Below are 17358 nucleotides of genomic sequence, written 5' to 3'. Positions count from 1 at the left end.
TTGGTCAAGGTAGTAAGTCAATTTTCACTTGCGCCTAATCAAAAAGAAAGTTTCTCAAAAATATGCTCTAAATGCTTTGATGCTTTTAATCAATGAAGTCAACCGGAAATTTCTTTCTGAGGATCAAACTCGAAAATTGAACCAAAAGAGTAATCTTTCTGAAAAAGAAATATGAAAGTATTGTTTTACCCGTCATTTCAAATAGGCAAAATATTAGATATTTGTAAACAAAACGAGTTAAAACACAAATATTTTTAATATTCCTATATTTGAAATCAATTTGGTAAAACGGTTTTTGCGGTGCGATATTACTTTACTATGGACGCCTTTTCAAAACTCGCCCAGTGGAAAAATCCGGGTAGGACTTAATCGTGAATATCTCGAGTTGTAGCAACGGAATTCTTTTTACATGCCATCAGAAATATAATCTGCAATTTGTGATTAAATTTTCAACAGTGTGATATAACCATAAATAACTCAAAAACTCCGTTTACGAACATTTTTTTTTTACGTTACCTCTTTTGACGTAACTCTTCTTACGAACCAAATCCTAAATAACGTAAACCTTTTTTTACGAACTTACTTCGTAAAAAGTGGTTTTCCCATACAATGAAAAAGATTTACGGCTTATCCATATTCCATGGAAACTACTACAATATCTTTGGAACAGGCTTAAAGAGTACATTTCGAAAAATGATATTTGAGATATTTTGGAAATCCAAGATGGCAACTTCAGATTAATTGATATTTCTTAGAATACTTACAACATGGTCGTCGCGAAAGTTATAGAAGTAGTGTTCTTAGTGTTACTATTTGAGAGAATGTTTAACCCCGTAATTCATAGCAAGCAAACAATCTTCACGGCGCTAGAAAGTGATGAAGGTTATATATTCAGTTTTCGCTAACAGACTGATGACTGGCTATTAACTGTCGAATATTGCTTCGAAGTCCGAACGCGATTCACATTTGTTTATACAAAATTATACAGAATTCATTTTGTGTGCACTGCCACCGCTAGAGAGTTTATTAGAATCAAGGTTTTGTTGTAATGGGGACATGTGTTTTCCACAGCTCTCACAGCTCATAGCAATACGCAACGAAAATTCAATGAAAAAATGTTCAATGCGGAATACTGAATAAAAGACTTATTTTTTATCCAACTGGTTGACTAACTATCATGCACTTTTTCGATTGAACCCAATTAAACGCTATTTAGCAGGAATTTGATTTACAGAAATAACAAGAGTGCAGGAGCTAGTTTCTCTCTAGTAGCCAGCAAACAAAACGTTTGTTTGTTTGTAGTATTTGCTGAGTTCACCAGATCGCCATTGCTAATGCTGCACTCCTGCTACTTCTGTTTATAATATTCAAGCATAACTAAGAATTCTTACCCTCTATTAACTTAACACGAATTAAATAAGTGGTATACAACAGTTTTCGTGGCATAAAGTCATGATTAACAGCCGTTCACGTTCGGAGAGCCAGTCATCAGTCTGTTAGCGAAAACTGAATAAGTAATCCTCATCACTTCCTAGCCCCGTGAAGAAAGTTTGCTTGCTATGAATTATTTTGTGAGAAGAACGACGTTCAGACCACGAGAGAGAAAATTATAGTCATGGCTTCTATGCTTCATGAAGACTCTAATACCAGCACACTGTACCATCTGTGTATATGTGGAATATACTTGCTTAAACTAGTGTTTTGTTTGTGCGGTTCATTTTGGCTGGAAAGGTGTCCTCCTTGTGATCGGTGGAAATGTTCGCTCACAATGCAATGGAAACTATAATTCATTCACCGGTGAATGAATATTTCAAACCCTGGTTTTCAACGAATATCAATACACCGGAAGTCGTCATCTTGGATTTTGAAATGGGGTCGTCATTTTCTTACATCTATTTTTTACATCCGTTCCGAAAATGGCCATATGATTCTGGGTAACCACATTTATTACACAAAACTTTGTTTATGAAACAACTTCCAAATAACGTAATTTTTTTTCACCAACTACCTTCATTCACGTTTAGTTCGTAAATTGAGGTTACCGTGTTTTTTTTGTTTTGTGTATTAAGTTTGGGGTAACGGTGATCTACTCTGGGGAATTCTGCCTCAAGATGGCAGTCGACATTTGGAACTTATCTCGGTGCTACTGAAAATTTTATTATTATTAACTGTTTATTATATTTCCGATTATATGGAGAAAAATTATTTTTCTGAGTTGAATAAAACAAGAGATACTCACGAGTAAGTTCTGCCCATTCTTGTACAGGGTAAAGTTAGTAAAGTAAGCCGTATTTACGACAACACTGTTCTCCCAAGACAATGCGCCGACACGAAGCAATTTTTTGACAGATCGATGGTTATTTTCCGACACTGAAAAAATCTTGCAATGAAAATTTTAATATTTATTTTTTTAGTTGAAATTATTTCCAGTGGAAAATAAACCCAAATATTTTTCCGTCCGTCAAGTTAAGTTTTAGTTAAATTTGAATACTCGACACAAAATAACCACTCAAGTGTCAGATTTCAACCAAAAGCTAAAATTAATCGCGAAATGGTTCACAGCCTCAGTCTTTTCAAGTCACGATCATCGACGCCACCAAGGTGTATTTTGCAGACATTCAGACCTCGTAGTTACCGAAACATCGCGTCACATCTTCATTCGCTACTTCGAAGTATTCCTGAAGCTATTAAGTATAATCATGACCAGTGTTGGTGATTGCCGAAAATTTGACAGAAGCTGCTGTATTGCTATCTATATTGTATACAACATTTTCAATCCGGTAGAAGATGCTACAAGAACTCGAGTCTCTCAATGCATGAACCGTGAGAGAATTTTGCTACATTTCTTCGCTCCACTTCATACTCTGAGTATTTCACGCCCTTAAAAAATATTACAGTCTGATAATGATCGTCGCTGTGTGGAATTTCCCAAGAGAGAATCGCAAGTTGACAATTATCGCAGAAAATCGAATCGATGATTCAACTTGATGATTCTCATACTAGGTTGCAATATTTCAAAACCCTTGTGTGGAGCATTCACAGACATTTTCGTAGACACAACTTATACAAAGGTTATATCCACATAGTTAGAATAAGCGGCAATAGTGAAATGATTCTATCGCAATTATTAACTGCCTGTATAGAAACGGATCGCGAAACGAGAATAAGCGGCCGTTTGTTGCTTCAGAGAGGATCCCTACAGCAGCGTGCTAACCTTTGATTTTCAGAAATGTCATTGAGAGAAATTCGCTCTAGCACTGGTGACGATTCTATGTTAAATGAGCCATGCCGGGTTTTTGTTGTTGCGATGATATCCGTCTCTCTTTGATGGCACTGATTCAATCGAAAAGCCATCCTTGATCATAACTATCAGAAACACGTGAAGAACTGAGTTTCTGTCGAGGTGTGATTTTGTTAAAACAGGGTAACGGCTCCCTATTTCATCTGAGCTTCTATTTACATCTCATCCCTTCACCCCTTTAGTTACTTTGAACATGAATAAAAGCTTACAACGTATCTGAACCAAACTGTGAAACATTTTTAAATGATTTTAAAGCTATTGTCACACTTTCCCATTGGAAGAAATGGTTTTAAACTCTTCGGTGATCGGTTTTTTTTCATTTAAAACAAAATCGCTTCTTAATTTAGGACATATTTTCGTCTCAAGATCACCATCCCCGTACCTCAAGGAAGTCACTTAGGACCGTATATATTTTTACTCTATCTTAATGATCTGCACTTCTTACTGAAATGTTCCAAACTATCATCTGCGGATGACTTCAAACTCTACCATCTGATCAAAGAACAAGAAGATGCACACTTTTTGCAAGCTCAATTGTACACATTCGTGGAATGGTGTCACTCCAACAAGAGAAATTTCGTAAAAAAGTCTACAAGGCTGTTTTCATCGCTGATTTAATACAATCACATATTGATTGCTCTGATCTTCTACGATTGGTCAACTTTGACATCCATCTTCGCAATCTTCGATCACATCCATTTTTTACGAATTCCTCGTGCTAGAACTAACTACGGATATAATGAACCGTTTCTCAGTATCTGTCGTTTATTTAACAGTTGCTCGCAGGTCTTTGATTTTCATCTCTCGCGTAATGCGATAAAACTCTCAATCATAACCAGTGATTCAATGATTCCTTAACTATCCAGTGAATAAATGTTCACCATCTTCATTGGAAACTAATCAGATTCGCCGAAACTAACCTGTTCGTCCTCCCTCTCATTTTCTCCGTCTTCCACCATCTTTTTGATCACTAACTAGATCTACATGCCGGTTCTAACCCTGTCGTTCGTCCACGCTCACTCACTGCTTCCTCAACTAACCTTCTTCTTCCATCTTCATATCCACTTTTCTCTTCTATCTCGCTTTTCAAGGAAGCTGCTCTGTAATGCTGTAATATTGTGTCATCAACTAGTTATAGGGTTAGTGGTTTAGTTTTAACTATTAGTTTTAATTGTTAGTTTTAAAAGTAAATGTATCTGTTTGATCATTGTAATCTGTTGATACGAAAGATGAGGATGTTTAATGCCTGCAGGAGAGAGAGATTGCTATATTCCATCTCCATCGGACTTTTCCCTGCTCTTTAAAATATGTTAATAAATAAATAAATAAATAAATAAATAAATAAAAAAAAAGAAAGAATAAATAATAAATAAATAAATAAATAAAAAGATTTACAGTTCGTCATGTTTCTGAATATCTACTAATCGATTCGTCTCAAAACATGATCACTATTTCGTACAATTACACTACTATTGAATGATGGATGACTTCATAGTTAGGAATGTTCACTTGCCACTTGTTTAAATAACGATTAATAACTTTAAAAATTTCCCGACAAGTAATAAAAGTCTTCAAAAATATGAGATGAAAGTTTTTCACTTAGTTTACTTGAATACATATAGTCAGTGTCAGTGTTATGTATATGTCAGTGTTTATCATCAAATATCGGCACAAATGATTTCCATTTTAACATGTGATTTGTCCGTTGATTAATAAATTTTTGAAGAATCACTGCAATCAAAGAGAAAAGTCTATTTTTTTACTGCTCACTCTTTATGAACCTGTACAAATCTGTATTACATTTGAGAAATCTGCATAAACGGCATCTCTAGCTCTGCATTTTGTTTTTAAAAGGGCTAATGCCTAAATAGTAACAATTCCTTATTTGTTTTTTTTTAAGAATAACTTTACAGTAACATTTTAAATTTAAAACGAAAGGTAACGAAAATGACCCAAATATATTTAAACGTAGAAATAATTCCAAACTGGTTCTAAAAATATCGTTTGTTGTCTCATAGTTGGCATTAGGTCCTTTTTAAGAAGAATTCTGACATTTTGAACCTGAGAGTGTAATAGTGCAATGTTTTATTAATAGGATGAATAAAGGACCAACGATAGGATGAATAAAAATCCTTTGAGGTGAAATTAGGAGCATCAAAATGATTTTAGTGGTTAAATCAGGTTTTTAAGGTAACGTCCTTACAAATGAGATGAAATAGTGAGCCCTCACCCTATTTACTTTATTTATTGCGTAAGACAATTGTAATTCGTTTATACAATAGAAGACAAATCTCTTCTGAACTGAACCGTAAATCCCAAGAAAGATCCACGTTTATATGTGACATTTGTTTATACTCAACCGACTCAGTGCAGTAAAATTTCATTCAATTCAATTGAAACTGAATGTGGAACACATTGACGATCACCCTACTGCAGTAAACTTCACCCTCTGACAGACACAACGTTCGCTGACATACCAACGGGCAGCATTCAGTTCTTAACTCGTTTCTCTTCCAATCGAAGCTCAGCTTTACCACCGTCAGTTGATCTCTTGAAGTAATAAAATATCTCTTTCAATAGCATGAGAGCCTTCAAAGGAGGTTCATGTAAACATTCGAATTGATTCAAGATAATATGGGCAAGACAAATTAGATTGCTGAAATATCATTTACAGCTGAAATATATATAAATTAATAGTTTCTTCCATCAGTTTTCATTTTCAATACTTTATTCCATTTATATTTCTATTCATTTGAACTTCCTCACTACCAAGAGCGAAGACAATGAAGCAGCTAGACTACTTGGCACTTGAAACTGAGCAAGCAAAACTTCAAATGACTAGGTACGATTATTCAACTGACGATGAATTCTGGGAGCTTCACTTGAAAATGGCAGCAAAAGTCAAATGAATTAGTAGGAATAAACTGACGGTCAGTTGCCATAAATTTCATTTTCATCTGATACTATTCGATCGAAAATGAAATTTTACCGCACTGTCAATCGTACTCCGCCTGTCAAGAAAATAATCTTTCTAGTTTTCCACTTCCTATAACAACAAATGAAATCCACGCAGAATTCAAACCAAAATGCTTTGAAGTTGCATTCCTTGGCTGCCATTTAGATGACTAATTAATGGGCTGGGCCAACTGCAAGAACCGAATCCCGCACAGCCGGACCGGTCCGATTGCTCGCGTTATATGTCGGCTGCCGGTGAGGAAATATATAAACAACAAGCAAAACATTGAAAAATCCGAGCGCGAAAACAGCCAATTGTAAACTTCCATCCGACACGTACACGTGCCAGATGTCGGTAAAATTTTCTGATGTGCACTTTTTTGCCCCGGCCATCGTCACGCGTTGGATGCGAACGGTCAGTGCAACCGTGCCGGAAAAGGGAAAAACGGTATCTGTAGTTTTTCGTATGGAATCTTATGCTTGTTTTTTGTCCGCCTAACGTCATCGTCTTGCTGTTTCGGGTCGTCATCGTTTGCTGTTTCGAACGGGTGTCGAAGGAAGGGAACCGGATCTGCAAGATCACAACACGTCACGCTTTTTTTTGTGTTATCCAAAATGACAAGTGGGGAAGGCTCTAGGTGATAGGAGAGGAAATAACTGTACCAGGATGCTGTATGTATGTAACGCGATACTTGATCTCATGGGTGGCTGCCAGTAAGACATAAATATTCCGAACGTCTGCCAGTGTCAGACAGTGTCGTAGCCGCGTCCGAACCGGTGATGGCCATGTGGATTGACCTTCCTCGGTGAGATTAGAGAACAGCTGAAGACAGTTTGTTTATGAATGAGAGCGACTAATTCGACTGTACAATTGTGGTCGCTATTATTCGCTATAATTAATCCACTGCACACACACGAGATTGGGCGGTGTGCGAGTTTCATTGCACGTCGTTCATCTTTCCGTCAAAAAACTATTTACCCAGTTGTGTTCAGTATTTTGTATAATGTTGATGCCATTTCGTGAGGCTTTTCGCCGAACCCGTACCTCATTTGCTTCATCAACATTTAATAAATGAACAGTAAATAATGACCGCTGTCAACAAAGGACTACTGATGACTGAATCAATGAAATGAAACAACTTCTACGAACGAACCGGCAACCTCATTAACTTTGATTTAAAACTGGTAAAAGAAATCAGCATAAAAAATCATTTTCGAATCCGTAGCGTGTCATTTTTGACTACCTCTCTGGCAGTAGTTACTATTTCCTTGCAACAATGTCAACTTCAATCCCCGAAATCTACAAACCCCCTCAACCCGCCCAATCACGGCTTATCACCGTCAATAGGGGTGACACATTTCATCGTTTGATTAATTATTCAGCGCGAATGAAATTGTTGCCACAAAATGATTGTACAATTCCGGACACTGACACCGCGACAACTCGTTGCCATATTATAAATGATTAAGTGAGGAATTATTTTTTACTGACAGTTGAAAAAGAACTCACTCTTTGTGATTTGCCGTTGGACAGTTTTTTTTATATTCGATGTAAAAATATCTGGTGTGATACCGTTTTTTGACATTTGTGTTCGTTTTTTCTCTCTCTCTCTACTTTTTTTTCAACAGCGCTGACGGTTCGGTTCCTCACAAAGCGCTACATTGGCGAATATGACCATCAGGCAGGTAGGTGGATTTTGTTGGCTTAAAGATCGCGCAGGATGAAATCTAACTGGTGCAAATTTCTGCTTCTGTCGGATCTTTCAGAGAACAGACACAAATATGAAATCATGGTGGACGGGGAAGCTGTGCTGTGCGAAATTTGGGATACATGTCCAAAGGTGAGTATCAGCCGTTCGTGTGTCACACTTGGACTCGCAATTTGTTTGTCATGATGTTTGAAGAGAGTCATGGTCGAGGCGACAATTTGCTATATTTAGTTCTACCGTCAAATTTCAACAGACGCACAGTGGTTCGAATCAATAAAAACGTGGACATAAATCAGTAGCTGCCAAACCGTTCGTTTAATGCATATAGTTGCTTTTAAGAAATTATTTACAAATATATACCGCGTAATTTGATTCTATCCCTAATTGTTCATGGCCTACTTTGACAAAAAATATAACCATAACTTTTTTTCTGACGAGATAGAATTTTTTTTTCTCCTACAAAGTTTTAGAACTATTGAATATAATTTACTTTGACAAATATACCAAAAGTCTAGGTCACACCGTTTCGGATATACAAAGCATTTTATGGCAACCCCCTTAAAATCAGTTTTTTATTCATAACTTGTTTTGAGTTATTTTTTATGCATACTTTCTTTGGAATAATTGAAGAAAATAGAAAATGCCATATTTTTGTTGAAGGTAGTGCACAGGTTTGTTGTTTCCTGGCAAAGTTATACAATATTTTACCTTTTTTTACCTATGATAAAACCTTATACCGAAGCGAAATATGCAACTTTATGCAGCTGATTTTTACAAAATTTATAGGAAAAGATATGCCCAATACTATAAAAAAATCTAAGTGGAACTCGATGGAACTTTTTTTAGGCCTTTTCAAAGTTAGTTTTAGTTATTGAGTTATGACAACCCCCTTAAGACTAGTTTTCTAATCATAACTTGTTTCAAGTTATTTTTTAATCCTTACTTTGTTTGAAATAGTTGTAGAAAATATAAAATCCCATAATTTTGTAGAAGGTAATGCATAGGTTCACTCTTTTCTGAAAAAGTTATACATCGTTTTACCTATTTTTACCTAAGAAACTTTGTACCGATGCGAAATATGCAGCTTAATGCAGCAAACTTTTACAATAGTTATAGGAAAGTATGTTTCTAATCCAATTTAATTTCCAATGAGAATATCCTGAGCACTATTCGTGTGACTGAAAATGATGGCTATGGCCACGCTGAAACTATGCATGGTTAAGAAGGTACGCTACTGAGCTATTCCAGTGAATCGAAACTTTTAAGTGAGCTGATAGCTCACAGCTCTTTTTAAAAGAACCGCAGCTCACCAGTTCGCCGCACTGTTAAGCAGAGATGCCAGGTTCACAGATTAATTTGTGTTTCACAGATTTTCAACCTTTTGCACAGATTTAAAAAATGGAACAGATTTTCACAGATTCACAGATGGTCACAGATTTACACAGATTCTGAAATCAATCACAGATTTTTAAAATTGATCACAGTTTAGCACCAAAAATTACAGAGCGGTAGGAAATAGTGAGACCTTTTTTTTTGCTTACCAAAATGATTCCGATCAGCTATTATGGAAACGGGGAAACGTGCACAGATTTTGCACAGACAGGTTTTCGGCTTGATCACAGATTTTTGAAAAAATGACCTGGCATCCCTGCTGGTAAGGTGGAAACAAGCTACGAACTGAACGGATCTTCGGCTCTTGAATAGAGAGATATCAATGAGAAGAAATGTGTGCATGAACTCTTGCCAGTTCTTCAAAATGTGCATCTATCCTTCTTTAACAGATTGAATGAGTCATTGTCAATAAGAAATCTCACCTCTAACTCAGTGGCATCAGGGATGCCACTTTTGCAGATATTCTCAAATTTGACATAACAATAATTCACAGACAAGTTAGTTCGCATAGCATTGTTCTTTGTGCATCAATGATTTCGATAATGCATATGAAAGAAAAACGAAGTAAGGAAAACGGCGCAAAAAACGGCGCTCAAAACAATTCTTCAGTTCAATCTAAATTAGCTGATGAGCTGATACATTGAATCGATTCCCTTTAGCTGATCGGTTCGGAGCTGCTCACCGGTATGAGCTGTTTCGCACATCTCTAAGTGAGCATCGCACGATAAATATATCATCTTAAAAAACATGTTGCTACGCGATAACTCTTTTCGTAAAGGTTAGTACTTTTACAATACTTTTTCATATTTTGTTTGGAAAACATTTTTCCATTTTTTTAGTATGTGTTAAAAAGGCCTAAACAATTGCATCGAGTTCCACTTAGATTTTTTCTAATATTGTTAATTGTCAAAAAGTAAACAAAACAAAAATCACAACAATTTGGTTAAGTTGCACGTGCAAGCATGAGCTTGCTTGTTTATGCGTGTTTACCACTTTTTTCCGGCTGCTCGGCCATCCATGGAAGTTGACCATCAATGTTAACTTCCCTCTCTGAGCAGCCTAGATAGCCGTGTAGTGTCGGTAGCGGTTTCCCAACTGCTAAGAATAACGCTACGGTCCACCTGTACCGGTGGTATAAGTCCACCAAACAGGTAAGCCGTGTGGCATCCGGCGGAATTATTTTTTACCAAGAATTGATCCACTGGTTTCCTATTCCATGTCGTAAAAGGCCACAAAAATAGGAACTCCTAACTCCTGGCTGAATGGCTGCAGGAGGTTAAACATTGCAGTCGTGAACGGAATATCTTGGGTTTTTCCCTTACTGGATACACGCAATGCTTAGCAATCAACTTCTTTGATCATCGCTTCGGCAGGCAAGAGATTAGAAAGCTGAGTGTCTGTGGGTGTCCTCAAGGTGGTGTACTATCCCCACTTTTATGGAACCTAGTCGCTGATAGTTTGTTAAGGAAACTTAATAACCTTGGATTTCCGACTTATGGTTTTGCCGACGATGATCATATATTGATGACCGGTATAAGCATTAACACTCTCTTTGATTTAATGCAGCAAGCCCTGCGATCTGTTGAACAATGGTGTTGTCAGGTTTGGATTATCTGTAAATCCGGGCAAAACATCAATGGTGCTTTTCACTCATCGTAGGATAATTACAGGAGCTCGTCCGTTGCAGTTCTTTGGTTCAGGGGTCACTGTGGTCGATCAAGTTAAATACGTCGGGGTTATTCTTGACTCAAAACTGAATTGGTCTGCTCACATTGATTTCAGGATTAAAAGAGCTTGCATGGCTTTCGGCCAATGCAGACGAGCTTTTGGAAAATCATGGGGACTCAAACCCAGATATATTCATTGGATCTACACAACTATCGTTAGACCAATTTTAGCATATGGATGTCTTGTATGGTGGCAGAAAGGAGAAGTCGCGACAGTTCAGTCCAAGCTAAATCATCTCCAAAGGATGGTCCTAATGGCGATGACAGGAGCATTCACGACAACTCCTACTGCTGCTCTAGAGGCGCTACTGTGCATTAAACCACTACATGTGTTCCTAAAACAAGAAGCATTATCTTGTGCATACCGTCTTAGGGTTACAGGGCTTTGGAACAGTAACCCATTAGAATATGCTACCAGTCACACTCGCTTGTGGTCTCAAATGGTTCCGTGGGATGAGTATTTACTCGCTCCTAGTGACCTAACTCTCACATGCAGTTTTCCTTTTAAAACATTCAAAGTGAGCTATCCTCTTCGTTAGGAATGATTGTCTGGTTGTCTGGAACGACAACTTGATGAACACATAGTTTGTTTTACGGACGGTTCTCTGTTGAATGGTCGTGCTGGTGCTGGTATCTACTGTCGTGAAATAGGCTGGAGCAGTCTCATTCACTTGGTAGATACTGTACTGTGTTCCAAGCAGAAATCTACGCAATTCTGTGTGGAGTAAGATCGGCACTTCAGCAGAGGATCTGTGGTAAACGTATTTATTTTTGTTCCGACAGTCAGGCAGCCTTAAAAGCACTCAGTTCGAATGACTCACGGTCGAATCTAGTGATCGCATGTCGAACTCAAATTGAAGACCTCAGCATTTCAAATGCTGTTTACTTCTTATGGGTACCCGGCCATTCTGGTATTACTGGAAATGAATGGGCTGATGAGTTGGCTAGAGCTGGTGCAACGAATGATTTCGTTGGTCCTGAACCAGCTTTACCACTTTCAACTAGTTGGATAAAGCACAAGATACGTTCTTGGGCTGCATCCAAACATGCCAGCTACTGGCGCAGCTTGCAAACTTGCGCTCAGACAAAAGCATTTCTACCAGATTTAGATCTGAAAATGTCAAAGTGTCTACTGCATTTCTCCAAGTATCATTGATGTGTTCTGGTCAGAGCTCTGACTGGACATTGCAAACTCAATTATCACATGGCTACTATTCAACGTGCTGAGTATTATTCGTGTGATTTGTGTGAATGCGATTGTGGTACTTCATATCATCTGATATGTAACTGTCCCGCATTGACGCAGCTACGTATCCGGGTTTTTGGTTCTCCATACATGGTTGAGTCTGTGTATGCGAAGCTAAAATTGAAGGATATTCTCTCGTTTCTCACCCAATGTGGTAAGGAGCTATAGTCAGAAGGGTTCATCGTTCTTCCTGGAGTGAATGAATCCCTTCTGTATTCACCTTAAATAGGGTTTGGCAGATTGTTTGGCATCCTCTGGGGGGTACCGAATTTACTTCTGCTCGTACATACTGCGAGTCGTTCTGCATTCTTCCGGGAGTGCAGAATGGTGTCGCTTTTGTAAGATCTCTAAATCCTCTCGGGGGTTGGAGGTTTTATTAACAGCAGACTGTTCGGGACCTCGTAGAGGTTCAGAATTTCCTTCTGCTTCCACTAAATGTGATCCTCAGCAGATTGTTCAGCATCCCTTATGGGTGCAGAATTTACTTCTGCTTTTATGTGTTTTTGTGTCGTCAATTTTTCCCATCCTCCTAGTCCAACCCTTACCATTTCCTTTCAATCCTTCCCTCTTATATATCGGGAAAATGATGTTAAAAACAAATTGATGGCAAGGCACAAATCTCCAAATATCAAGGGGAACGTGCCATTTGAGCCAATTTGTTCTGATTCCTGATTCCTGATTATGCGTGTTTACGCGCACTTTGTAGTAGATACTTAGATAATAGAGGGAGATTCTACGTAGATAACTGTTTTCAAAATAAAGTGAATATATCTCCAAAAATATTTTTTTACATTATTTATATCTTCAGCAAAAATAATTCAAATGTTTTTTTCTTAAAAATGAGATGGAAAACAAAAATTTTTTGGTGAAAAAAAATTGTTTTATTCCAAATTGATACTATTCCCTTAACAAAAATTAAGGTACCACTTTAAAAAGAAGCGTAATATAATCTTGTAAAACTTCTTCTAAGACACATTAGCTCTTAAAAATCATAGAAAGCCAGTACAGACTTTTGACCGTCTTTTTTCCAGTTTTGGACCACTGTGAGACGTCTCTCGAATATTTAGCACCATTTATTGCACTGAACCAGTAAACAATTTCGCGTCATTTCAGATTGAAGACACCGGTGAAGCCACGTTGACGGCCGGTTCGGAGGCCGTTCAGTGGGCCGATGGACTGTTACTGGTCTATTCCATCACCGATCGGGAGTCATTTAACTACATACGCAAGGCGAAGGAGGACCTGCCGAGCGATACGACACCGGTGGCGCTGGTGGGCAACAAGGTAGACATGGTCCATCTGAGGCAGGTTAGCACCGACGAGGGTGAGATTCTGGCGAAAGATTTTGAGTGCAAGTTTTCCGAAATATCTGCCGCCGAACACGTGTACCAGGTGGCCGAGGCATTCCACGATCTGTGCCGCGAGGTTATAGCGGCCAAACGCAAATCCAAACAGAGCTTCATCGACAAAATCGACCGAATGTTGAGCGGATCCCGGACGTACAACCGGGGCAAAAGTGATAGCGTTCTGCCGAAAGACTAAAGAGACCGGAGGGAGTGGATGGGAAGTGCGATAGACGTGTGGAATCGGACTAGTATTAAATGATGTTTTGTTTTGCTTGTTGATTTGAGTGGGATACATGCTGCAGGTTGCGATATAGATTTAATTTATTGAAATTGATTTTAGTAATAGATAAATACTCAGCAATTTAAGTGATGGTATCAATATTGAAATTTGTGTTATTGTATGCAAACAATTAGTCGAATGAAACTAAATAGAAATAAATCGATTACAGTCTCATATGCAGCTCATCTTAATGAACCGAAATTTGGTATCTCGACTAAATAATTGACTGAAATTTATTCTCGGTTACAATCAATATAAAGCTGCATCTTAGTTTTCGAAATTCAAAACAACTCTGAATACTTACTTACTTACTTACTCACTCACTTACTTACTAGAGATGGTCGGGTAAAAATTTCTCAAACCTGATCCTGACCCGTATCAGATAAAAAAAATCTACCCGTACCCGACCTGAACCCGAAAAATTTCGGGTATTCTGGTTCGAATATCCGAAACCCGATCAAATTTTCAAACCTGATCTCGACCTGTACCCCCTTGAAATGAAAACTGACTTACTTACTTACTTACTTACTTACTTACTTACTTACTTACTTACTTACTTACTTACTTACTTACTTACTTACTTACTTACTTACTTACTTACTTACTTACTTACTTACTTACTTACTTACTTACTTACTTACTTACTTACTTACTTACTTACTTACTTACTTACTTACTTACTTACTTACTTACTTACTTACTTACTTACTTACTTACTTACTTACTTACTTACTTACTTACTTACTTACTTACTTACTTACTTACTTACTTACTTACTTACTTACTTACTTACTTACTTACTTACTTACTTACTTACTTACTTACTTACTTACTTACTTACTTACTTACTTACTTACTTACTTACTTACTTACTTACTTACTTACTTACTTACTTACTTACTTACTTACTTACTTACTTACTTACTTACTTACTTACTTACTTACTTACTTACTTACTTACTTACTTACTTACTTACTTACTTACTTACTTACTTACTTACTTACTTACTTACTTACTTACTTACTTACTTACTTACTTACTTACTTACTTACTTACTTACTTACTTACTTACTTACTTACTTACTTACTTACTTACTTACTTACTTACTTACTTACTTACTTACTTACTTACTTACTTACTTACTTACTTACTTACTTACTTACTTACTTACTTACTTACTTACTTACTTACTTACTTACTTACTTACTTACTTACTTACTTACTTACTTACTTACTTACTTACTTACTTACTTACTTACTTACTTACTTACTTACTTACTTACTTACTTACTTACTTACTTACTTACTTACTTACTTACTTACTTACTTACTTACTTACGTACTTACTTACTCACTTACTTACTTACTCACTTACTTACTTACTTACTTACTTACTTACTTACTTACTTACTTACTTACTTACTTACTTACTTACTTACTTACTTACTTACTTACTTACTTACTTACTTACTTACTTACTTACTTACTTACTTACTTACTTACTTACTTACTTACTTACTTACTTACTTACTTACTTACTTACTTACTTACTTACTTACTTACTTACTTACTTACTTACTTACTTACTTACTTACTTACTTACTTACTTACTTACTTACTTACTTACTTACTTACTTACTTACTTACTTACTTACTTACTTACTTACTTACTTACTTACTTACTTACTTACTTAAGTAAACTTCCTTATTCTCTGCTAAGCAATATCCATAAATTTGTACTTTCCTAGGATTCAGTTATTTTGAAGAATAAAATTGTACTTAGTAGGATATTAGAGATTTCGAATCACACTTTCATTCTGATAACTTCACTTAGACATTACCCGATCTCGTCGAGCTGTGTCGATTGGTATATACAGTGCAGGCCAAAAGTTTGGATACACCAAAAAAACAATATTTTTCAATTCTATTTATTTATTTTTTATAATCAAGTCTTTTCATTCACATGAGTTATTTGTATTCAACCTTGTACAGACATATTATGCGCTTTTTTTAGAAATGTTACTGTAACACTATGGGACTCCTTATTACCTTTCTATAGAGAAAGTCAAAAAAGTAAAAACATTCAATGTTGTTATTTTGTTATTTTGAAAAATCGTGAGAAATTTCGAGCCTGTAAGCAAAAATGTTAACTATTTAACTACCCAGAGTCAGTCTCAAGCAAAAACTACAGAAGCTATTTTTGATTGCGTTGGCCTGAAGCCAGTTAATATCGTAACAAAACTTGGGAGGACGACACAGGCGATTTTTTCAATTATTATATTTTTGGAGAAGTAGGAACAACTCTGCATTCATTTTTGGCGAAATCTATTAAATCTGTATCCTGAATGAAATCGGCATGGGTGTATAATAATCCATACATATTCCTGTATGAATGGCAACTCTGTTGGTAAATGAAAAAAATAAACAGTCTAGATGGCAGACTGAATGTTTCTCTAAGACAAGATGAGACAGCTGGCTTCTTACTCTTATTTTGTTTGCTTTCCATGGGCCCTTCTGAATTATTAATGATAGTTGACTGTATGTGACTAGCGACATTGGCAGTGCAGCCAATTTTTCTATATATTAATGCATGTTATTTACATTCCAATATTCAAATAAGAATACTTGTCATGTTAACAAAAATTTCGTCGTATTTTGTGTGGTATTGAGCAATCCAACATTTTAAGATTTTATAAATATCTATTTAGAGTACCTACAAAACCTTAAAAAAACCTTATAACCGGAAGCAATCAAAGCATCTATAACTTATTGGTATCATGTAGTATGTTGACTGTTGAAGCTGATTCGCAAGGTGTATTGAATATTTCAGAATACGAAAACAATTATTGCATTGATGAATTTAGTATCTTTTGAGTTAAAATTTCCTTTAGGCATTTTCACTAATCTTGCTGCAAACACTGCGAAATACGATGAGAATAACCCTGTGGTAACGAAAACAGTACAATACCAAAAACGTCAAATGGGCTTTCAGACTCGGAGCCAAGCTCGTAACGCGAGCTGTCTTGTCTTGTCTTAGATGTTTCTGATAGGGTAACGTGACAGCTTGGATAGGGCAGAGAATAAGCTGATGAGCCGATAGCTTTTGGAAAAGGAAGGATCTTTTCCGGTTTTAAAAACTGGGATAACTTCCACATCGAAGGGAAGTAGCCAAGCTCCCTGCAGCGGTTAAAGATTTTAGCTTAAAAAACAAATGAGCGAATATTCAAATTGTTCAGCTCGATGTTGAAAGTATACGAAAGCGGGGGCCTTCATATTTTTAGAATTTTTCACAATAACCATCAGCCAGGCACGGAAGGAAGTGCGTGAGCTTACCATATTTGGGCAAAATTCTGCAGATGAGAAAGTTATCCTGCCGCTGGATCCCGACATACTTATTTGG

At 36.7% G+C, this 17358-nt stretch overlaps 1 protein-coding gene across 10 annotated transcripts in view; it reads left to right on the top strand.

Moving 5' to 3' along the window:
* The window catches only part of LOC131435001 (ras-related and estrogen-regulated growth inhibitor), a 30163-nt gene extending 15632 nt beyond the window's left edge, over nt 1–14531 (top strand). For 6 of the 10 annotated variants that reach the window (XM_058602430.1, XM_058602432.1, XM_058602433.1 and 3 more), the window contains exons 3-5: nt 7886–7942; nt 8024–8097; nt 13444–14526. In XM_058602430.1, the coding sequence (XP_058458413.1) occupies nt 7886–7942; nt 8024–8097; nt 13444–13872 (560 nt within the window). In that variant the 3' untranslated portion in view covers nt 13873–14526. Of the gene's footprint in view, nt 1–6408; nt 7063–7885; nt 7943–8023; nt 8098–13443 lie in introns of those variants that run through there. The other 4 variants (XM_058602438.1, XM_058602429.1, XM_058602439.1 and 1 more) reach the window with 3 other exon arrangements.
* Nucleotides 14532–17358: the final 2827 nt, after the last annotated feature.

The sequence above is a fragment of the Malaya genurostris genome, chromosome 3 (assembly GCF_030247185.1).
Source record: "Malaya genurostris strain Urasoe2022 chromosome 3, Malgen_1.1, whole genome shotgun sequence".
Classification (NCBI taxonomy): Eukaryota; Metazoa; Arthropoda; class Insecta; order Diptera; family Culicidae; genus Malaya; species Malaya genurostris.
This window is presented reverse-complemented; position numbering and strand designations above follow the sequence as displayed.